Below are 23,783 nucleotides of genomic sequence, written 5' to 3'. Positions count from 1 at the left end.
TGTAATTTGAATGCAAATGGTTTGCACAAGGTCATGCATGAAGTCTGTGACTTAAAAAAAAAAAGACTCTCCCAAATTTCTCAATTCCAGCCTTGGGCAGAGTTAAGCAAGTCAGATGCTAGACTCTGAGTTGCTGTGCAGCCTCGGAAAAACCACTTCCACTCTGTAGGCCTCAGTTTCTCCAACTGTAAAATGAAGGAGTTTCATTAAATGGTATCTAAGTTTCTTCTCAGTAATAACATTTTGTAAATTTTATTCTAAATTCTGTATTCAAATTTTCCTGGTTAGTAACTGAATTGTTGGTCTCCTGAGATCCCCTAACCTACCCATATTTATATCACTTGAGCCAGAATTAGAAGATTTTTCTTCAATGTGAAACATAAACTACAAACCCACAGGTCAACCCCAAAACTCTAACTATTCTGGATTCAGAGTTAAGTACTCAATCTCCTAAGATAACTCAGCCTCCTAGATCTATGTAGTACAATAGATCTCTTGGATTTATTTCTCCTATCTAATTGAAATTTTGTATCCTTTGACCAATATCTCCCCAATTCATCCCAACTCTGGTCCTTGATAACCACCATTCTACTCTTTGCTTCTCTAAGTTTGGCTTTTCTACATAAAAGTGAGAACATGTGATATTTATCTGAATCTGGATTATTAACCTAACATAGTGTTCTCCAGGTTCATTCATATTATTGCAAATAACAGGATTTACTTCTTTTTTAAGACTGAATAGTATTCTATTGTGTATATACTATATATTGCATTTTCTTCATTCATTCACCCACCGATGGACACTGATGGATTGATTCCATATTTTAGCTATTACGAATAAGGCTTCAATGAACATGGAAGTGCAAATGTGTCTTTGACATACTGATTTCATTGTCTTTGTATATATATGCAAGGGTGGGATTGTTGGATCATATGGTAGTTCTTTTTTGAGTTGGGATCGCAATCTGTTACCCAGACTGCAGTGCAGTGGCACGATCATAGCTCACTGGAGACTCGACCTCCTCCTGGGCTCAGGAGATCCTTCCATCTCAGTCTCCCAAGTAGCTGGAGCAAAAGGCACATGCCACCACGCCCAGTGAATTTTTTTTAATTTCATAGAGACAAAGTCTCACTATATTGCCCAGGCCTTTGTCAAACTCCTGGGCTCAAGCAATCCCCTTACCTCAGTCTCCCAAAGTGCTAGGATTACAGGCATGAGACACCATACCCAGCAGGTTGTTTTATTTTCAATTTTTTGAGGAACTTCAAAATGTTCATTATGTTTTCCATAATGGCTGTTACTAATTTACATTCCCTCTATTGAAGAGTTTTGGAAAACCTTCTAGCTGAGCATGGAAAAGTCATGTCTTTTCCCTAACAAGTTTTCAAATCATCTCCTTCCCATGCCCGACTGATGAGCAAGTCTAGAACACATAGAGGCCAACCAAGCCACATACTTCATTCCAATGAGAAAAGACATGCTCAGAAACTGAGGACACCCACCACGAGGCTTTCCCTACTGACCCCCCTCCCCCAAGACTCAGAAAAGGCTTGCCTCAGAAGGCCCACAGAAATGAAAGTGGTACCCAAACCCAACTAGTTTTCAAGAAAGACACCACCAGCCTATCAAGGCTCTCACCATTGGGCATGAGTTCCACCACCAAGGTTGGGTAGGCAATGTTGGTACAACCAACCTTGGTGCCACAATACTTCTCACATTCCTTAGGAAGGACACAGGCAATTTTTTCTGGGGAGAGATAAAAAGTCATATTAGCAAGCAGGTGTTAGGAAAATATTTACAAAATTCACCTTCTTAAAACAAATCTTCAAGCAAGACATTCCTACCCAAGGTCCTGAAATGGTTCCTCAAAGAGTACAGCTCTCATCAGAGCCCCTTCATGCCTGGCCCTGCCTGGAGGTCCCTAATACATGCCTAAGCTCCAACTAGGGAGGAAAGACAGTTCCTAGGCAGAGGAGGAAAGGAAACCAAGAAATGCTCAGGGTGGGAAGGGAAGGGACATGAGACTGAGCAACAACTGAGCAACTATTATTAGAGAGAAATGACCTGGAGGCATGTCATGACTTCAGAAGATTTGTGGGGGAAAGGGGAAAAAATTGTCAATGTAAGGAATCAGGGAGGACATTTCTAAAAGTGTCCTCAAGTTGCTCACTGTCTAGCAGGGAACCAATAAGTCTTGGTCATCATGGCAAGAAAGAAGAAGAGCACAGAAAAGAGGGAGCAGGGAGCTACAGGATTTTAGAAGTGACTTGAAGACAGAAAAAGGGTCAGGGTGGCCTGCAAGTGCAGAAGAAGGAATTACCTGTATACAGAATGCGGCTGATCATTCCTGGCATCACCATGAGGAACATGGGCAGTAGCTTTAGGTAGCCACACATGGTGCAGCCAGCTTTCACATGGGACATGTTCTTGGCTGAGAGGCAGCGCTGCACAATGACCTGCCAGGGAAAGCCCAGTAAGGGGGGTGCAGTCAGAGACCCCGGAACACCCTCATGGCATCCCAGCATCCCCATTCTGAAGCCTTGACCAGGCACTCCCCTGTCACCAGGGCTCAGCAACCCACAGACTGCATGAGCCCTCCCCTCTCTTTCTTAACCCACAAGCCACAAACAGGCAGGAGCTTCTGTAGTGCCCTGGAAAAGATCCCAACCACCCCTACTTGGCAGCTTGGGTACCTGGTCTGTGCACCAGTACCACAGGGCAAGGATAGAAAGCCCAAAGATGAGCCCAGGCCATGGGAGGTCTCCCTTGAGGGGATCTCGGAAGATGTGGAAGGAGTCGGGCCTTGGAGTGTAGCATTCTTCCTTGACGGTTGTGTTTTCATCAGCAACCATGGTTGGGATGGCTTTCATGTACTTTTCCACAAAGGCGTCATACCCTCCCACTTCATGAAAAGCTGGAAAATATTGGTATAAAAATGAACATTCTGAATTATGCAACTTTTTATAGTAGTTTCCTTCTGTGGATGCCTGAGAAACTGAGAGAACCCAACCAACAGACCAGCCCTCACTTAAGTGGTCTTGGGCAAGTCACCTTCCCATTCTGGGCCTCAGCTTTCTCATCCATAGAGTGGAATTATTAAACCTGACCAACCTCCTTGGGGGCTGCTATGAGGACCCAAAACATCCTCATAACAAGGATGTTATTTTAATTAAATCTGAATTATTAAAAGAAAAACCCTAGTTTTGGCCCACATGCAAAGACTTTTTTCTCTCCAACCCTATTATCAGTCATGGCATTTGAAACCCTAGACCCAGATCTGGAGACACACACAGTGACTTTGGGACCCCAGATTCCGATCTAGACATGCACATGGCCTTTGTGACTCTAGACATAGACCTGCCACCTCTGGTCCCAGCTGTGTGGTGGGATGAATAGAAAATGGGTGAGAAATCTGAAACCCTACTATCTCTCAAGTGCATGTCCTTGAATAAGTAATGCCAGTGCCTGCCTTGCTGACCCCCAGGGCCTACTGGGGAAAACCAAATGAAAGCTCTTAGAAAATAGAAGACAAAAGAACAAATAAAAGTCTTCGCAGGATACGTAGAGGGCCTTGTGCACCTAAAAATAAAATGCACTTTATATCCTCCCATAACAAGTATCCTTAGATCTAAGGTTGCCAATCTTGTCTTTAGGATTTCATAGACAAGCAAGTTTTCAAAAGATTAGGAGGGCCAACATTTTAATTTTGTCAAATAAGGGCATTAAAAAGAAATTATCGTAAATACTATCAACAATTCATAGAAGAAAGAACATTGAACAGCAAAATGTAGAGAAGATATATTCTAAGATTAAAGATGCAACATTTGAATAGATTTAGCTTGATGGATATTTAGCCCTATCCTTTCTTGTCCAGTTTCTCTGCAGACAGAACACCATGCCATCACAGGCCCATACTGGGGACCACTGGCCCAGACCTCGAAGAGAGGGTGGCAGGGAATCCAGGTATTCTCTGGGCCAGCCCCAACCTCTGTTTTCTGTGGTGAGGAAGCTGCCTCTACACAGCCACAGTGATGGCCAATCTGGGTTGGACCACTCCTCTTGGGAGGACAGAGCACACCCAAGCTTACTACCTGAGCTGGCAGCAGGTAGAGAGACTGGACTTGCTTTTCTCTTCCTAGGACGTAGGTCCTCTACCTCTGTTCCCACCTCCTCAGCCTGCCCTGCCTTCACTTACCAAACCCAGTCAGGATAAAAGATCCCACCAGCATGATCGCCGTCTGCAAGGTGTCCGTGTAGATGACAGCTGCCAGGCCTCCTAAGCAGGCAAGAAGACAACACATCTGACCTCACGGTGGAGGGTGACCTGTCTACCTGACTCCTTTCCTCACCCTCTACTTCTTGCACACCTTCTGAGAACCCCCCTCTCAGTCACCCACACGTCTTTTCCTTCCTTTCCTCCCTTGTCCTGTTATAATATTCTGCTACTCAGCATGTTCCTACACCTCCATGTTTCACATCATGCTTAAAAAGCATTGGGAAAAGTTTCTCCCTAGGGAGAGCTTGACCCTTTATTATTATTATTTTTTTAGTTGGAGTCTCACTCTGTCACCCAGGCTGGAGTGCAGTGGCACACTCAAGGCCACTACAGCCTTGACCTGCTGGGCTCAGGCGATTCTTCCACCTCAGCCTTCCAAATAGCTGGATGTACAGACACATGCCACCATACTCAGATAATTTTTTTTCTTTTTATTGTAGAGATACGGTCTCACCAAGTTACCCAGGCTGGCCTTGAACCCGTGGGCTCAGGCAATCTTCTCACCTCAGTTTCCCAAAGTGCTGGGATTATAGGTGTGAGCCACCACGCCTGGCCTGACAAGACCCTTTAAAGCCAGAAGATGGCTCCTATATGACAAGAAGAAGCATCTTTCACAAAGGCAGGGAAGAGCAAGGAGCTGACTATAGAAATGTCTGCACCCTTTACCAAATTGGCACTTTTCAAAGGGCCACTTCTATGTCCTCTCTTTTCTCACCCCCAAAGCTGTGGGGCTCCAGATGAACAGCAAGTTCCACTGCTTATCCTGTTTCCCATCCCAAGTAGACCGAGTAATGCCTCTGCAAAGGTGACCCCATTATAATTCATGCACCAGCTTCTTTGGTCACCTCTTGAGTCTGCCTGCAAAACTTCCTTAAATGTGTTGCTTCCTCTCTCCCGCCTACAGCAGCTCCCAGTCCCTGACACATCAAATCCAAGACCTCTGCCTGGCTTTCAAGGCCCCCTATATTGTGACCTCACTTAAACTATCAAGTCTTATGCCCCACACATTCCCCCACAACCCAGCCAGGCGCATCTACTTGCTCACTCTGCCTCTCCTCCATGTCATGTCCATTCCAGACTCCATTCCCTGTTCTCAGTTATTCCTGCGCCTGGCATTCCCCTGATTCTCCCAACTTAGCTAAGTCGTCTCCACAACCTACAGGGCCAAGCTCTGCCCAAGCTCCTGTAAGGAGCTGACTATTCCAGTCAACACTGGAGTTTTCTGAGACCACTTGTATAACTTGTAGGGTCTGAGTAAGGAGCAAGAAAATACTCATTCTCAAACTTTCCTGGGTATATATATCTCCTTCTCCAGAGAAGAAACCATGTCTTCTACTTCCTTTTCAATACTTTCCTACTTCTTTCACAAATGCCCAATCCCAGGCTGGGTTTGAGCTGCTGGCTCATTCGAATGGACTCACCTGTGATTGTGTAAAGGCCAGTGATCGCTAATAAGAGAAAGATGGCCAGGTATAGGTTCAGGCCCAAAGCCAGATTAATGAATATGGCCCCAGAGAAGATGTCTGCCTGGAAGAAGAGGAAAGACGGAGTTAATAGTGAGAGAGGTCAGCTGGCTACAGGGCCTATGCTCTCTCTGTTCTTGAGTTTACAAGCAAGATTTATTCCATGAGAAAAAGCAAGGTATTCCATGAGAAAAGGGATTCTCTGGTCAAAGGGTCTGTGAAACGCTGGATTAAACAAAGTTAAGGCAATTTCTTGCCACACAACTTCACTGAGTCTTTAATATACACCACAGACTATGAATCCCCAGATATGAAATATGGCACATGAGGCTTCACAAACTTGTTTAACTATGGAACTCTTTTTGCCAGAGAACAACAATTAACACAATGAGGTTCTTCCCAAACTACCGGTAGACTGTTGCTCTAAGATATTGTCCATCATTTAGATCTCAGTGCCCACAGGTTTATCAGATCTATTCCCAAACGCAAGTCTGAGTGGGAAAACTCACCTCCACCAGGAGTGGAGAGACACTTCCACAAAATCATAATTAATGCCCCAGTTTAGATAGAGTCCATCTTAACTCAAACACAACCAGAACACAACAAGCACCTCTTACAAGCCAGGCTTGGTACTAGGTGATTTTAACTAGATTATCAAATGTGACATTTGAGAGAACTTTTCCCTCTTCACTCCTGACTTCACTAGTTATATTCTTGATAGAGTTCCTCCACCACCACCCTTTTCCCTTTTTATCTCATTCAGCCGCCTCATAACGAACTTTCGACCAGGCTGGAGGGTGCAGTTGCTAATATGAACCAGCAGAGAGTGCTAGAGTCACACAAAATAAATCCTTCTGTGATCAAAATCCTATCAGGAAGGGTGGTATTAAGGGATGATCATGGTGAGTCTTTTGTTTTTAAATCTCCAGGTAAGGAAATAACTAGACTTTCCATAGATGGAATGTGCAAACTGTTTCACTGCACAAAACCTAATATTTTTCAGAGCATGCAAAGGGCACCCAGTCAAAGCCCTGGAGAATGGGCCAACAGGGTTGGACTCAACATCTTACATCTGCCCTTACACCTTACATCTCTTCTCTAACCTTATCTCCCCCTCCCCACCCCATTGCAGCTCCTCAGGGCCCTGTATAAGTAAAGTTTACCCACCACACCTGCCTGCCCTCCCAAAAGAAACTCCTATTTTTTTCCTCTGTTAGTTAGCAGAGAGCCTGTCTAATATGAACTCCATGCTTGTGTGCTAATACATGAGCCCTGGAGAGTGAGTCCACTCCCTCCCCCAAGATGGACCTTCTGAGAACCCAGTGCCTTTGATTTCATCCTTCCAGACTTCCCTTGAAGATTAGTTGTCTTGCCACAGGAGACCTAATGTCATCATCTTTCCTGGTGAAGGAGGAAACGCAGAGTCAGGAGGTCAGGAGAGAGACAGTGACTTGGAAAGAACATCTCCCCTCCCCCTGGGGCTGGTGATCGCTGGACCTGGGTTTTAGCCCCTGTACTGCCACTCTAGGTTTGAGTGACCTTGGTCAAAACATCTCCCATCTTCACTTCTCAATGTCCTCATCTTTATTTTTATTTTTATTTTTTTTAGAAAGTAGGATTTATTGAGAGGACACAAAAACTTCCAGAGCAGGAGCAGACCCAAATGGGTTGCCTGTGTCCTCATCTTCAAGCAGGAAGTCCTGGATCCAGGGGTTTGTGATTCTCAGAGGCTAGAAGTGGGAATGGTCTGCAGCGACGAAAGCATTCCTCTCCCAGGTACTAGACTGCTTTCATCCCGTCCTCTGAAGCAGCCCAAGGAGGAAAGAGCCCCTGCTGTGCATTAGTTCTTGCTAAAGGTCACTCCTTCCTGACTCTGCACACTGCACCACTGGAAATTGTGATGAATGTTAATAATGCTGGTCCCTCCCCTCCATGCCTCTACATAGTCCCATAAAGTTATCTAAATTAAAGGGGCCTCATTCACCGATTACAGTGGAATTCTGCTAAATGCACACACTTTTGACTTGGTGGCCTTGCTAATAAGCATAAATAAGCTTGAAACGATTTCAAGGCTCCTACTACCTTAAAAGTGCCCTTGGTTGATTGATTTTCCAGAGTAGTTAATTTTTAATGCTTTATGACAACATCCCATAGTAGACTGTGATACCCTCATGAATATGTGTCTTGCTGTCATTAGTCACAAATACGTAACACACAACTCCCAAGATAAAGCTGTAAATGGAATCTATCAATACTTCTGGGAAGTGTCAGGCCAATAGTAATAGAAAACTTGTTTTTATGGCATTCTATTTTCATCTAACAGTACAGATAAGGAATTCTAAGAAAAACTCCCGGAAAGATTGAAGACACTTAGGACACAGTCTTCCTTCCATGAGTCACTCCTGTCTTCAGAGATGAATTCTGCCCTTAGAACCCCAAAAGCCAGCAGGAGAGCCTAGGGACAGCTAAGCTCATGTAGCTGTCTCCAGCTGAGCAAATCCACTCTAGTTCAGTTGCTCTGACATTAGTCTTAGGTTCTCCCTAACTGCCCAAACTTCTCCCAGATTCATGCATCCTTTTTTTTTTTTTTTTGAGGCAGCGTTCACCCAGGCAAGAGTGCAGTGGTTCGATTATAGCTCACTGTAATCCCAAACTCATGGGTTCAAGTGATCCTCCCACCTCAGCCTCCCAAGGAGCTAAGACTACAGGCATGCGCCACCACACCCAGCTAATTTTTTTTTTTAATTTTGTAGAGATGGGGTCTCACTTTGTTGCCCAGGCTGGTATCAAACTCCTAGTCTCAAGAGATCCTTCCACCTGCACACATTACAATGCTGAAAAGTAAGGGACCTCCTTTCTGGAATATTTTCTGCAGAGAACATGATTTTTTTTAATATTTCATTTACTTTACAAATAAATTTTTTTTTTACTTTCTGCAATTTTTTTAAATGTAGGGTACAATTCAGGGCCAGGTATACAAATGGTCATTATGCAGGTATCCTTGTAAAATAAAAATTTTTAATAAAATAATTTGTGTGAGATTTCAAAACACAGAAAGTTATACATTGAAAAGTAAAAGTAGCCCCACTTCCAACACTCTGCTCAAAAGTGACTACTGTCAAGAGATTTTTGTCCACCAGAGGTTTTAAGATAGCTTACTAAAAATTGTATATCAGCAATTATGTTAATTTTGAGGACAAACTGGAAAAATGTTTACAATTTGATGCTTAGAGTGGGGAGAAGACAACAAAATGGTATGCATATTCTGATTGCAACTTTGTAAAAGAATGCACATAATCTGACAAAGTCAAAATATGAAAATATTTGTATCAGAGTTAGAGGATTACAGGTGTTACCCCCATGCCAAAAATTTGCTTTTAAGGCCATTGTTGCATTTTTCATAAAGTTTCAAATGTGGGGAGAGAAAAGATTTTAAGTCACAATATCTTCCCTTTGTGTGTGTGTGTGTGTGTGTGTGTGTTAGAGTCTCACTCCGTTGCCCAGGCTGGAGTGCGGTAGCACGTTCACAGCCACCCCAGCGTCAACTTGCTGGGCTCCAACGATGCTATCGCCTCAGCCTTCCAAGTAGCCAGAACTACAGGAGCATGCTACCACTCCCGGCTAATTTTCTGATTTACTGTAGAGACGAGATCTCACCATGTTACCCAGGCTGGGCTCAGGCAATCCTCTTGCCTCGGCCTCCCAAAGTGTTGAGATTACAGGCTTGAGCCACTGCATCTAGCCCACCATATATTCTTTATGGACAAATGGATACACTATATATGTATCAAAAACGCAAAAACATAGACTAGAAGGGTACATACTAAATTCAAGATAGCATATTATCTTTTAGGGAAATAGTATAAAGAGGAGGTACAGAGATACTCTTAGTTATATCTGTTATGCTTTATTTTTTTTAAAGAGGGGATAAATTGTTTAGATCTATAAAATCTGAGTGGTGGATATGAAGGTGTTTGCTATATTATTCTTGTGCTTTTCTTTGTATGTTTGAGGCATCCATTAAATTTTTCACTTATAAAACTAGGGGACTGTATAGGAAATATACCACCAGCTTTGTTTTAAAGAAAAAGAACTGTCCTCATAATCCTATGAGGTCGTTTATTTCACAGTTTATCCTAGATTGCTCCTTCCCTAAACTTCTGTTAGCCCTTGAAAGAGAGAGAGAGAAATAAGGGAGGAGGAAGAGAGGGAGGGAGGGAGGGAAAAGAGACAGGAAGAAAGGAGGGAAGGGAGGGAGGGAGTTGAAAGAAGGAAAGAGAGAGGGAAGGAGGAGAGGGAAGGAAGGAAAGAAGGGGGGAAAGAGAGAGAGGAAGGAAGGAGGGAGGGAGGGAATGAGAAGAGGAAAGGTAAGGAAGAAAGGAGGGAGAGAGGGGAAGAGGGAAGGGAAGAAGTGGAAGGAGAGAAGGAGGGAGGGAAGCAAGAAAACTTCCCCAATGCTGCTAAGCAAAACCAGCTTGAAATAAATAGAAAATGACTCTAGGTCCTCTAGGCCAAGAGACTGGCAAACTTTTTCTGTAAAGGGTTAGGTAGTAAATATTTTAGGCTTTGTATTGACCTTCACTGTCAAACTCTGTGGTTAAGGTATGAGAGCAGCCATAGACAACATAAGTAAATGCACTTGGCTACATTCTAATGAAATTTTATTTACAAAAACAGAGAGTGGGTTGGATTTAGCACAGGGGCTTTGTTGTCATCACTGTGAAAGTTTGACTGAACAAAGTTCGTGGGACTCATGGGGAACAATAAAAACATAGACCCCATTTGAAAAAAATTCTGGGAGTAACAGTCTCTGTGAGGCTTAGGGAGGTTGCTTCACTGCAGCTCTGATGTTTTGAGATTCTGTGATTTGATATATGTGTGTTTGCCGCCCGTTCAAGACCGAACCAAGATATATCTGAGCACCCAATAAATACTGCCAAGCAATGAGGTTTCAGCTGGAAAAGCCCCATCACTCAAATTTCTCTTTCCATTTGCAAAAGTGAACTGTCTAGGTAATGAGCATTCAAACCTTAAGCAAAAGCCAAAGCTACTATTTTCACCTAAGGATCCAAAATGGACAGTGGCTTTTCTGTAAGCGTTTACTGCCCCCGTGATCTGAGTCCCTGGAAATACAAATGAGGACATGGACATTCAGTCATCACGTGTAACTCATAAAATCTGAGGCTTTATCTCAAGTGATTGTGAACATTTGAATAAGATACACAATGCCAGGAAATGTTACAGAACAGAATGCTTCTCAGAGCCTGATAAGGCAGAGTGCTGAGGGAGTCAATCATATTCAGGAGCTCAAGGAAGGACTATCAATTCTGCGTCACAGAGCCCAAAAGAACGTGACTACAAAATGGCAATGCCCTTTGCTTTCTCTCTCCTGTCAGTTACACACACACTGGCTCCCTGCATCCTCCCCACGCCTTCTGCGCAGCTCTCTGGTTGTTCCCCGTCTGGACACAAACCTCACACAATCCCTCTCCTCCACTCCCCCACCACAAAACACTCATGCCTTTCCCCACACACACACAAAATGGATCATCTCTGAGGGCAATATAAATACCTTACTACCATACTTCAGTAGCCAACAGTTCTTTTCTTTTGTTATAAGATTGCACTCTTGTGTAGCTTGATGTGAGCTCCTAGCAGGTACAGCTTACATCAGTGTAATTTTAGGCTTTTTAAAATGTCATGCTCAGCCAGGCTCTGTGGCTCAGCCTGTAATCCCGCGCCTTTGGGAGGCTGAGGTGAGTGGATCGCCTGAGCCCACGGGTTCGAGACCCGCCTGGGGCAGCAAGACCTCATCTCTACAATAAATCAAAAAATTAGCCGGGTGTGGTAGCGCATGCCTGTAATTCCAGCTACTCGGAAGGCTGAGGAGGAAGGATCTCCGGAGCCCAGAGGGTCGAGGCTGCAGTGGCCGGAAGCGGCTATTGCACTCCAGTCTGGGCGACAGAGTGAGACTCCAACTCAAAAAAAAAAAAATGTCATGCTCAGTCAGGCGTGGTGACTCATACCTGTAATCCCAATACTTTGGGAAAATGAAGTGGGAGGATCGCTAGAGGCCAGGAGTCAGAGACCAGCCTGGGGGCCATAGCGAGACCCCATCTCCTTGAAAAAAATTAAAAATTAGCTAGGCATGGTGGTGAACACCTGTAGTCTTAGCACTTAGGAGGCTGGGGCAGGAAGATCACTTGAGCCCAGGAGTTTGAGGTTACAGTGAGCTATAATTTCATCACTGCACTCCAGCCTGGGTGACAGAGCAGGACTCTGTCTCCTAGAAAAATAAAAATAAAAATTCATGCTCTATGACCTTTGTGAACCTGAAACCAGTCGAATTTACATAGACAATGCCTGTCTGCATCCCTCTCTCCCCTTCTCTCTGCCTAGATGGCCCTCCTCAGATCCTTTATACACCCAGTGTACAGGGTGTCTTTCCTCATAGTCTTCTCAAATTCTGCTCTCAGCAACTCATTTTTTTTAAGAGCTGAGGGGCACATGCAAGGATTTACTACATAAGTAAATTGTGTGCTGGCGAAGTCTAGACGTCTAGCAGGCCCTCTTTCCCTCTGAGAGTGGACCTGGTACCCAGTGTTCAGTAACTCATTTATATTGTGAGGTTCATTTAACTGGCTCTCTTAATTTTTCCCAGGGTCTTGAACTTTAACCTACTTAGTACTGGAAGAATGAAAGACTTGGAAGGAAAGAGGGACATAATGTCAAGTTTGGATTCAGTGTCGGGGAACTTGCTTCTCATTCCAGTTCTGCTCCTGTTTAACTCAGGAAGTCCCTTCCCCTCTCTGGAACTCAAGTTCTCCATCTGTAAAATGAAGGCATAGGACTAGATGATCTACCCCATTCTGTCACTCTCTACCTTTATCCCACTTAAGCACAGTGCAGAACTGTAAGGAGAATAGACTTTGGGACTAGAGACCTGGGTTCCAATGCTGGCTTTGTCATATACTTTCTAGCTATGTGATTTGGGGCAAATTACCTAACTTCTCTGAGAGCCGGTTTTCTCTTTCAGGAAGTGGAAAATAAGAGAGGAATCTCTATCCATGCAGTACGTGTGTGTGTGTGTGTGTGTGTGTGTGTGTGTGTGTGTGTTTAGGGACAGCATCTCAGTCAATGTTAATTGACTGGAGTGCAATGATGCAGTGACACCACAGTGGTTCACTGCAGCCTTCAATCCTGGGTTTAAGCAGTGTTCCTGCCTCAGCCTCCCATGTAACTGGAACTACAGGCTGGAGCCACCACACCCAGTTTTCATGCAGCACTCTTATGAGAACTGGAGAGCGTGTAAATAAAGACTAAATGAAGGCAGTGGCACTAAATAAAGGACAGCTATCATTTTTCTTATGCATTTGTCCAAGGATCACTGGCCTTGGGCAGTGAGTAGACCAAGTATAACATTGGTCAGCACCTCCAATAAGGAGCCTCAGAAATCACACAGAAAAGGAGCAACCTACACAGGTACAATTCAAAAACAAAATTTAGAAAAAGATGACTTCTGGGGGGTGTACCCCATCAGGATCTGAGTTGAAGGAAGTTGTTCCTTGACTCCCTGGGGGCTCCCAAGTCTAAGGAGGTTTAATCAGTAACCTGAAAAATAGGTGAGGTAAAAGAAAAGGGAGGGAGAGAGGTTGAACACTTAGGTTATTTATATGACCACCCCTACATCACCTCCGAGGGCAAAGAGTGCCCTTGCCATGGCAACTGTAGTCAACAGACTTTCACTCGCTTGAACTGTGGACTTGGAGAACACTTGCCTAGGAGAAAGAGAAGTCCTGTGCCCTTCTCTATGTGCAACTCACAAGCTGCACTAGAGAATGATTCTCTCACCAGCCTCCTGCTCCTTCCAGTGTGACCTCCCCACTCTCCCGCTTACATTTCTTTTTCTTTTCTTAATGGATGCCTTTCCCACCTTCAGGAAGCCAAGGCCTGATTTTTCCAGTCCTCCCAGTATTTCCCAGTCCAAGCTGTGCACACTAGTCTCTAATGAAAATCCCAGGCTTTTCATCTTGTAACTAAAAATAAACCCTGAAAGAAGGGAGAAGAAAGAGAAGGAGGCCAAACCATGTCCTTAGTGGAGAAAGCACAAAGGCAAAGGTCAAGGGCAGAAGTGATTCAAATCAGGAAGCTGCACATGAAGGGAACACCATTTCTAGGTGTCAGTCCCAACTCCAAAACAAAACTCTATCGGCCTTATCGATGAGAGCATGTTTCCATTGAGTTGTGAAAAAACTTAATTAAGACCATTCAGTGGGGAAACAATATTCTCGTCAACAAATAGTGCCAGAAGAACTGTAAATCCACATATAAAAGAATAAAGTTAAAGTTGGACCCCTACCTCACATCATACATAAAAATTAACTCAAAAAGAATCAAAGTCCTAAACCTAAGAGCTAGAACTATAAAACTCTAAAGAGAAAACATAAGGGTACATTTTCATGCCTTGGATTAGGCAATGGATTCTTAGAAATTATACCAAAAGCATGAGCAACGGAAGATAAAATAGATAAACTGAACTTCCCCAAGATTTAAAACCTTTGTGCATATAAGGACACTATTGAGAAAATGAAAATACAACCTACAGAATGGGAGAAAACATTTGCAAGTCATGTATTTGGTAAGGGTCTAGCATCCAGAATATATGAAGAAGCTCCAAAAACAGAAAAAGAAAAAAATTTGTTCATGTAGGCCAGGATAGGAAGACAATAATAAAAAAGGGAAAAACAATTGTGGTAGGTTGAAGACGTGTTTATATGTATGTCCTTTAAAGGAAGAACGAACAGTTGGGCACAGTGGCTCAAGCCTGTAATCCCAGGACTTTGTGAGGCAGAGGTGAGGGGATAGCCTGAGCCCACAGGTTCGGGAACACCCTGGGCAACTAGGTGAGACCTCATCTCTACAATAAATCAAAAAATTAGCTGGGCATTGTAGTGTGCACCTGTAGTTCCAGCTACTGGGAAGACTGAGGTGGAAGGATCACCTGAGTCTTGCATGTCGACGCTGGGTTTACCGTGAGCGTTCCACTGCACTCCAGCCTGGGCGACAGAGTGAGACTCCAAGTCAAAATAAATAAATAAATAACAACCAAATGCAATGTGAAGACTTTGTTTGGATCCTGATTCAGACAAACTAACTGTAAGAAAACATTTTTTAGATAATCAAGAAAATTTGAATATGGACAAGGTATTAAATTACCTAAATTAAGAAATCAATGTAAATTTTGTTAGATGTGATATTATGGTTTTCAAAAGTCAAAGGTGCATTCTGAATAATTACAGTCAAATGACATGATATCTGGAATTTGATTTAAAATACTGCTAAAAAAAAAGTGGAAGGGGCAGCCCCCTTGGGTCCCCTCCCACTGTGGGAGCTTTTCTGTCCTCTCAATAAATCCTGCTTTTAAAAAAAAAAGTGGAAGAGGATAGATGAACTGAAAATGGAAAAATGTAGATAATTGTTAAAGCCAAGTGATCAATATTAAGTTCATTAGTGCCTGTTATACTATTCTACTTTGGCTTATGTAGCTTGAAATTTTCTATAATAAAAAATGCAAATATAATTTACTATGGCTTTTGTCCCATTTTAAATAACCAGGAAATAAAGGCACTGGCAACTGTGTTTCTAGCACCCTACCTAGCTAGAGTAGAAGGTTCAGTTCAGTTCCAACTCAACTCAGACCTCAGCCCTGGCAGACCTTTTCCAAGATGCTGAGATTAGTCCAATCTCACCTTTGGTGCTTGGGCAGAGGAGAATAAGAGGAGGGAGGAAAACTGACCGTAGCCCATGAAATAACCCTTTTGATAGAGCAATGAGCACTTTGTAACTGCTGGCTAAGGGCAAAAGCTGGAGCCACTCCCTATGTGGTCTCAGAAAACACCACTTCTCTCTCTGCCCTACTGCAACCCAGAGAGCTTCTCGCAGAGTGTTGAGGGTTCTCAATTAGCCTTGTCCATCATCAGCATGTTTTACATCTAAATAACACTTTATGTTTTAAGATAAACTTACTTGATCTTCACCAACACTCAATGAACTAGGCAAAGCAGGAATTATCATCCCCATGAAGAAGTTAAGCTCTAGAGCGCTTATGTCATTTGTCCCAAGTCACCTCCTAGTCAGCAGTGGAAAAGACCAGGAGCCTAGTTTCCACTAATTATTCTCCTAAGTCATTTTCTTACCAAAATTCTCTTTTCTTTTCTTTTTTTTTTTAATGACAGGTTCTTACTCTGTCACCCAGTCACCCAAGCTGGAGTACAGTGGCATAATCATAGCTCACTGCAGCCTCAACATCCTGGGCTCAAGTGATACTCCAGCCTCAGTCTCCCAAATAGCTAGGACTTGTAGGACATGTAGGACTTGGGGTTAATCATGCACCACCGCACCTGGCTAATTTCTTTCTCTTACTCCTTATCATTCATATATTTTATTTTCTTTTTCTCACTGTTGCTTTAAACTTTATCAGACTGACAACCACCTTAGGGACAGAAAAATACCAACAAAAACTAATAAGCAAAAGTTCTTCTTCCCACCATTGTTTGGGCTGTCAGGGGATTAGCTCAGATTCTCAGTGGTTTCCCGGGATTTGTTTGTTTGTTTGTTTGTTTGTGCTTTTTTCTTTTTTACATCAAGAGAAATTGACTTGAACACTTTCAAGGAAAATGAAGTGAAATAAAGAAGGAAAATAAGGTTTGCTCAGTAGGTCAGCCAAGCCTTCAAAGGCATCTCAGTGTCTGCCCAGTTTTCAAAGGCATTCAGTGTCAGCCAAACCGTGAGAAATCTCAACTCCGCTGAGTGGGGCCTGCAGCTCCAGGCTGGCAGAGGGAACGGGCTACCTGGTAGGGGAGCAACCCCTGGGGTTGGCTTCAGAGAGAGAAAAATTCTCCCAGAGTTAACAAGTAAAAGCCCAGGGAGATTCTAAGCAAATACAAGGCACCTCCTGCAGAGAAAAGGACAGTAAATTAAGATCCAGAGGCCTGGATTCTACTCCTGATTCAGGATCCTAAGAAGTACTTTCTATCTCCAGGGTTTTCATTTTTCTATTCCTAAAAGAAGACAGAATCTCAGCAGTCCCTTCCAGAGTTGGCACTCACTGCCTAAATGCATCAGAAAAGTCACAGGGAGTCAGATTTTACCCTGAAAGGGCACAAAGGCCCATAGCTATCTCTAAGATTGGGGCTAGTCCTTAGAGATTCCTAACTCCCCTTTTACTTTAATTGACAAATAAAATTTGTACATATTTATCATGTGCGGCATGATATTTTAAGATATGTATACATCGTGGAATGGCTAAATTGAGCTAATTAACATATGCATTACCTCATATATCATTTTTTTGTGGTGAAAACACTTAAAATTTTTCTTAGTGATTTTCAAAATATAATACATTGTTAGTAACTGTAATCACCACGATGTACAATAGATCTCTTGAACTTATTCCTCCTACCTAACTGAAAGTTTGTCTTCTTTGACCAACATCTCCCAACACTTCCATCCTCCTGGCCTTGATACCTACCCGTCTACTCTCTGCTTCTAATAATTCACCTTTTTTAGATTTCACATACAAGTGAAATTACGTGGCGTTTGTCTCTCTGTGCCTGGCTTATTTCACTTAACATAATGTCCTCCAAGTTCATCCATGTGGGCACAGACGGCAAGATTTCCTTATTGTATAAGGCTGAATGGTATTTCATTGTGTATATATCACATTTTCTTTGTCCATTCATATCCATTGATGGACATTTACGTATCTTGGCTATTGTGAATAGTGCTTCAGTAAACATGGGAATGCAGACATCTCCTTGACATTCTGATTTCAATTATTTTGGATATATACCCAGTAGCGGGACTGCTAGATCATATGGTAGTTCTATCCTTAACTCTCTTTTAAACTTCTGTTAAGAACAGTTTCTCTTGGCCTTCTTAAAGCTGTTTATGTTTTCAACCTGCACCACAGCGAAAGACAAGGAAGTCCATGAATTCCATTGACACCTTGTCCTGTGAAATAAGACTTTACCCTAAGGGACCAAGTTAATAGAAATGTATAAAGCTGCCTCTTGGTGGGCAGCTATGCTGGGAGTGAGAGTGTATAGCTTCTGAGACAGCCATTGCCCAGCCCACCAGGGCCATAGACTCACCGAGATCTTGGTAAAAATGTAGAGCAGCAGGGACAGGATGGAAAGGTAGACCTGGATCCGCTTTCCTCCAAACCGCTTCTGCAGGTACTCTGGCATTGTCACCACCTGCATGGGATGCAAGGGAAGTCACTGCCAACCAGAGTGACCAGAGGGCCCAGAGTAGGCAGAGCAGTGAGATTCACCTGGGTATCAGAGCCACAGAAGTGTGGTCAATGATTCATAATCCTCATTGGCCAGGGAGGTCTACAAGGGGGCCAGATGACCCCTGATCCCCAGCATGTGCACCTTTTAATCCCATATGCCCTACTACTATAGGAGTAGCTGGATGTTATCGCTGCACATAGAAAGTAGCCAATAGGCCATTGCTTTGCTGAGCTATGGTATGGCCATGTGCTCTTTGCCCCCTCCTCTACCTTGGAGAAGCAAATCTCCTCTCCCTCTCTCTGTCTCTCTGTCTCTCTCTCTCACCCCACCCCCATCATTTGCCATTGTTTCATTAAGCACTGGTCAGGTCATGTTTTTCTAAGCTTTGGCCCCCTCTCCTATTTGGGGAGATGAATCTCTCTCTCTCTCTCTCTCTCTCTCTCTCTCTCTCTAATTTACTTTTGGAACAAACTAGATTTTTTCTTTTTTTCATTTTTCTTTTTTTAAAAAAAGAAAGTTTCCAATAAACACCAGTTTATATGACTGGCATAACTAAGGAGGCAGATCTTTGTCCTGCACGAGTATGAGTGTATATATATGTGCATGTGTGTATACACACATATGGATGTACTTAGGTTATATGCAAATACTACATACCACATCATTTTATTTCAGAGACTTGAGCTTCCATGGATTTCAGTATCCTCAAGGGATCCTGGAACCAATTCCTCTTAGAAATGGAGGGATGATTGTGAGCGTGTGTGTGTGATGTGTGTGTGTGTGTGTGTGTGTGTGTGTGTGTGTGTGTGTGCAACAGAGCACCTGTTGCAAACAAGACATCACCACACCAGCAGCATCTTCCCAGAGCACCCAACAAGTTGTCCAGGCTGGATGTCCACGTCACCATGCTTGGCACACAGGCAGTGCCAAGGGTTGAGGCTGCAGGACTGCCCAACTGTTCTCCCAGTTCCTTTCTGCACGTTCCAGCCACTGATTCTGTCTTGTTTCCTCAACCCTGAGCCTGTTGTCTGCTGGGATCAGACACATGTCACATGTGAGCCTCCAGAAGATGCAATCTGCCCTGCGTCTCTTTCATATTGCATTCAGTTCCTAATGTTTAGACTTACAAGTAGTAAGTGCTCATTATATCCCACTGAATTCATGATGTTTTTTTAAAGGTGTGGGGTACAATTTAGGATTAGGTAGATAAGTGCTCATCAAACAGATAAAGTCTGGGTCTCCCTTTGATCCCCACTTTGCCTGGTTTGAGATCAGGCACCCTTATTGATGTTACGTGCCCTTCCTCCCTCCCCTGGCAGTGTCCTGCTACTGCTAAAACTTTTCTTATAGTATCATAGTAAATGTTCAGGGTCTGCCTATAAGTGAGAACGTGTGATCCTCAGTCCTTTGTTTCTGTCATAGATTACTGGGTATGATAGACTCTAAATACATCCAAGTTGCTGCAAAGTTCATAATCTTGTCCTTCTATGGCTGTGTAATATTCTATCATGTATATGTACCACATTTTTTTTATCCAGTCCACTTTTGATGGGAAGCACACTTGGGTTCATGCTTTTGCTGTTGTGAATAATGCTGTGATAAACATGCGTGTGCAGGTATCTTTGTTACATAATGATTTGAGTTCCTCTGGGTATACTCCCAGAAGAGGGATTGCTGGGTTGTATGGAAAATCAATTTTTAGATCTTTTAGGAATCATCACACTGTCTTCCACAGAGGTTGTATTAGTTTACACTTCCACCAACAGTGTAGAAGAAGCATTCCCTTTCTCACGCATCCTCTCCAGCAGGAGGCCAGCAGGAGATCCAGCATGCATTTGATAGTTAGGTGCCAGCTGCGTGCTCAGCAAACAAGAGCTGTTGATGTAAGTAAATGATGGGAAAATATAGTTCTTTTTCTCAAGCTGCCCTCCTTTTAGGGGCAGAGGTTACAGACAGTTATCCATTATGAGCAAATGCATGGCAGGGCAGCACAAGTAGGGAGACATGATGCTTTGAAGGGTCTGAATAGAGTGAGGTTGTTTAGGGGAGTGAAAAGTCGTGATTGTGAATTGGAAAGAGTAACAGATCCAGGCCCAGCAGATCTGTTTGTACCCTTGTGGGCAGTCAGAAACTTTATAACCAGGGAGTGCAAACTGACCCACAGGTTTCCTTTGCCTTTTATCCCATAAAGTCTCTTCTGCCTTCTAAGAGGACAAAGCTCACAGATATATTTGCCAGCAGGAAATGGAATAACAGAGCAGATACTTACCCCAGCCTTAATGTAGATGGGGACAAACACCCAGCCCAGCACAACCACCAAAACCAGGGCCTGAAATCAAAATGAGAGGATTAAAACCAGGAGGAACCAGGCAACTGCTGCACAAAAATCACCCAACCAGGCACGGTGGCTCACACCTGTAATCCCAGCACTTTAGGAGGCAGAGGTGGGAGGATTACCTGAGTCTAGGGGTTCAAGACCAGCCTGGGCACTTGGTGAGACCTCATTTATACAATAAATTTTTTTAAAAATTAGACAGACAAAAGGATCTCCAGAGTCCAAGGCTGTGGTGACCATGAGCATGACACTGCACTCCAGGCTGGGTGACAGAGTGAGACTCCAACTCAAAAAAAAAAAACAAAGAAAAATCACCCAGAATTTTCCTTTTTTTTTTGGCTCTGAAGACCATCCCTAATGACCCATGGAAACAGCAGTTGGGCAATATCAGTGGGGAGACCTGGGACCTGCTCACCAAAAACATAGCCCTGTATCTCAGTCAGAGCTCTGAGTTCTCCTTTGCCTCTTCTCTGACTTACAAGGTGTAAAATGCCATTTAGAGAGCTTTAAGAACAACAACAACAACAACAATAATAATAGAAATCTTATAGTAAGCATTTTTTAACTTCCAACATGGTTGAAGAGTGGAGGGTTTTTGTTTGTTTAAATTATCGTTTTTCTTTTCTTTTTTTCTTTTAGAGATAGGGTCTCGCCTCTGTCAGCCAGGTTGGAGTGCAGTGATGCAATCAAAGCTCACTGTAACCTCAATCTCCTGGGTTCAAGCAATCCTCCCACCGCAGCCCTGGCTTTGGCTTTTTAACACCAAGGGGAAATAAAAGAAATACAATTGCTGTCATATCAGTGGTTTTATCAAGCTACTCTGATAGAAGGATAGCAGAAACCTGGGGCTCCTGAAGCCATGTCTCTCCTCTATCTGCATCCCAGGGCGGCCCTAGGGGTTCCCCTGAGCTTCTCTGAGTACAGATGAACCTACTGACTGCTAGGGCTTCTTCCAGCTCCAGGGCGCTGTATCTCTGGTGTTACTCACATTCCATTCAAAGCCCCCAGTGGCAATGCCAGCAGCCGCTCCTGTCCCAGCCAGCCCCACAAAGTGGCCACTTCCAATGTTACTAGCGAAGAGAGAGGCTCCAATCTGGAAACACAAAGATAAAATCAGGTGAGAACTCTGTGTTCAACCAGGACACTCAGAGCAGACCAGAGAGAGAAGAGACATGTCAGCCAAGAGGACAGGAAGGAACAGAGTCTACTGTATGGAGGTCTGCGAGGATCACTGACTAGCTCAGAAGGCAGAGGTGGAAACTTAGAAAATAGTAAATATGAGACAGAGAGGATTGGGGAAGGAGCACTGGGATGTATCCCTAAATCAGATCATGTGTATGTTTTCTGTGAACCCAATGCCCAAGGCCTGCAAGGCTTCCCCTCAAAGTCTCCTGCAAGGTTGTTCACCTCCATATCCTCCAACAAGCCTGGTGGCTTAGAGTCTAGCCCAATACCAGCTCTCAGTAAATATTGACAATTTTCTTGAAAAGAATAATGTAAAAGAAAACTCTGGGCCTCAGTCCTCTTGTCAAATAAGGAGAGACATAGAACCAATGACACCCAAGTGATTCCTAACTTTCAGTTATGTGATTCCATTGGACATCCATAGCAATAAGAAGTGATATTAATAATAATAACTCTCTAAACTCACATGATATTTTTTTACAAAGTTTCTAGAGACCACACAGGCACATGCACAAAATGCTGCATTTTTCAAGACATATAGACATAGGTCAAAAAGCATAGATTAGAGGACAGATTGGAAGGCTAAATATTAAATACCCAAGAGTGAAAGACTGAACAAGGTAAAGGGGATGGGATTGTGAATGGGAAACAAAGAAGAAAATATCAGGTGAAACAAGAGCAGTATCTTGCACTGACCAATCATAATATCATGTCATCAATTCAATTGCATTTAAGGTCAGAAAGAATTCCAGAAAGTCCTAGAGTCCTATACCAAGGAAGAGAAGGTACAGCTGCATCACTTGATAAGCACCAAACAGGTATAATTATTCCTATCCTTGCTAAGCAGATGGTGGGGAAAGCTTTTAGTTATTTGTCTAAAGTCCTTGAGATGGCCCAAATCTGGAACACAACTTATATTTCCAAAAAACAGATCACTCCAAGAGACTGTCCTAACTATTCCAGCTCCTGTCCCCAGTATATTGCCAAATGCTAAGTCAGAGGAGAGAAAGATCCCTAAAGGCCTGACCAGAAGGAGATCTCTGAATGATGAGAAAAAGACAGTGGTATATGTGCACATTCATTCATTTATTCAACAAATATTAACTTAGCATCTACTAAACATGTTTAGAACTAGTCTAGATACTGGAGATTCAGTTGTGAATAACACAGACAAAATCCCTACTGTGAAGAAGTTTATATTCAAACACAATAAATGTAAATAAGTGAACAACAAAAAGAAAGAAAAGTGCGGTAAGTGCTATGAAGAGAAGCAAGAGGATATGATAAAGTGATGAGATTGAAGAGTCAGAGAAGATCCCTCAGCAAACTTTCTCTAATTTTAGAGAATTATATTATAATTAAAACCTTTAAGTTGAGATTGGAAGATAAAAGAAGTCAATCATGCAGACATCAAAGAGAAAGTATCCCAACTAAGCAAAGATGCCCCCTTCAAATGGGAAAGGCATACGTCAATTGAGAGGCAGAAAGAAGTTTGATATATAATAATGATTTGTGATTTTAATGTTTTAAAATGGAGTCATTTACATTTGGTGGCATTAAGCCTATAGTAAAATTGTTTTTCTTTCAAGTAATAAGCATATATGAACATTAAATTCACAACAAAATAGCTCATCTCTAAATTAACAAACATATAAACATTGAGGTCATAGTAAAGTTTTTCTTTAAAGTGATAAGCATATATATGCATATATAAGCATACAGATAAGCATATATATAGATAAGCATATATCTCAAACTCAAAATAAAATTGGTTTTGTTGTTGTTGTTTATAGAGACAGTGTCTCACTATGTTGCCCAGGCTGGTCTTGAACTCCTAACCTAAAGCAATCCTGCCATTTCAGCCTCCAAAAACACAGTGATTATAGGGTCTAGCCCAATACCAGCTCTCAGTAAATACTGACAATTTTCTTGAACGGAATCACCTAAAAGAAGCTTCTGGGTCTCAGTCACTTTGTCAATAAGAGGGGCATGGAGCCAATGATTTCCTAACTGCTGTGAACCCCAACTGTTAAATGTTGTGATTCCACACCTAGCCCAAAATTTTTTCTCTTCAAAATAATAGACAAATATATATTAGACTAAGGTAATAAAATAACATCTACCACCTGGAAACAACCATGCTGCCCATCAAAAGAGGACTGGATTTTAAAAATGTGGTACATATACATGATGGAATACTACGCAGCCATAAAAAAGAACAAAATCA

The 23,783-nt window shown here is 42.8% G+C and overlaps 1 protein-coding gene across 2 annotated transcripts in view; it reads right to left on the bottom strand.

Annotated features, from left to right (window-relative positions):
* SLC5A1 (solute carrier family 5 member 1) overlaps nucleotides 1-23,783 on the bottom strand; it is a 77,201-nt gene that overhangs the window by 24,585 nt on the left and 28,833 nt on the right. For both annotated transcript variants that reach the window (XM_008061543.1, XM_008061542.1), the window contains exons 3-10: nucleotides 21,360-21,464; nucleotides 20,306-20,365; nucleotides 17,893-17,997; nucleotides 5,699-5,804; nucleotides 4,197-4,277; nucleotides 2,695-2,915; nucleotides 2,322-2,457; nucleotides 1,640-1,747 (exon numbers count right to left, since the gene is read on the bottom strand). In XM_008061543.1, the coding sequence (XP_008059734.1) occupies nucleotides 1,640-1,747; nucleotides 2,322-2,457; nucleotides 2,695-2,915; nucleotides 4,197-4,277; nucleotides 5,699-5,804; nucleotides 17,893-17,997; nucleotides 20,306-20,365; nucleotides 21,360-21,464 (922 nt within the window). The remainder of the gene's footprint in view (nucleotides 1-1,639; nucleotides 1,748-2,321; nucleotides 2,458-2,694; nucleotides 2,916-4,196; nucleotides 4,278-5,698; nucleotides 5,805-17,892; nucleotides 17,998-20,305; nucleotides 20,366-21,359; nucleotides 21,465-23,783) is intronic.

Source organism: Carlito syrichta, unplaced genomic scaffold, assembly GCF_000164805.1.
Source record: "Carlito syrichta isolate Samal-C Ts95f unplaced genomic scaffold, Tarsius_syrichta-2.0.1 Scaffold305313, whole genome shotgun sequence".
In the NCBI taxonomy this organism is placed as follows: Eukaryota; Metazoa; Chordata; class Mammalia; order Primates; family Tarsiidae; genus Carlito; species Carlito syrichta.
This window is presented reverse-complemented; position numbering and strand designations above follow the sequence as displayed.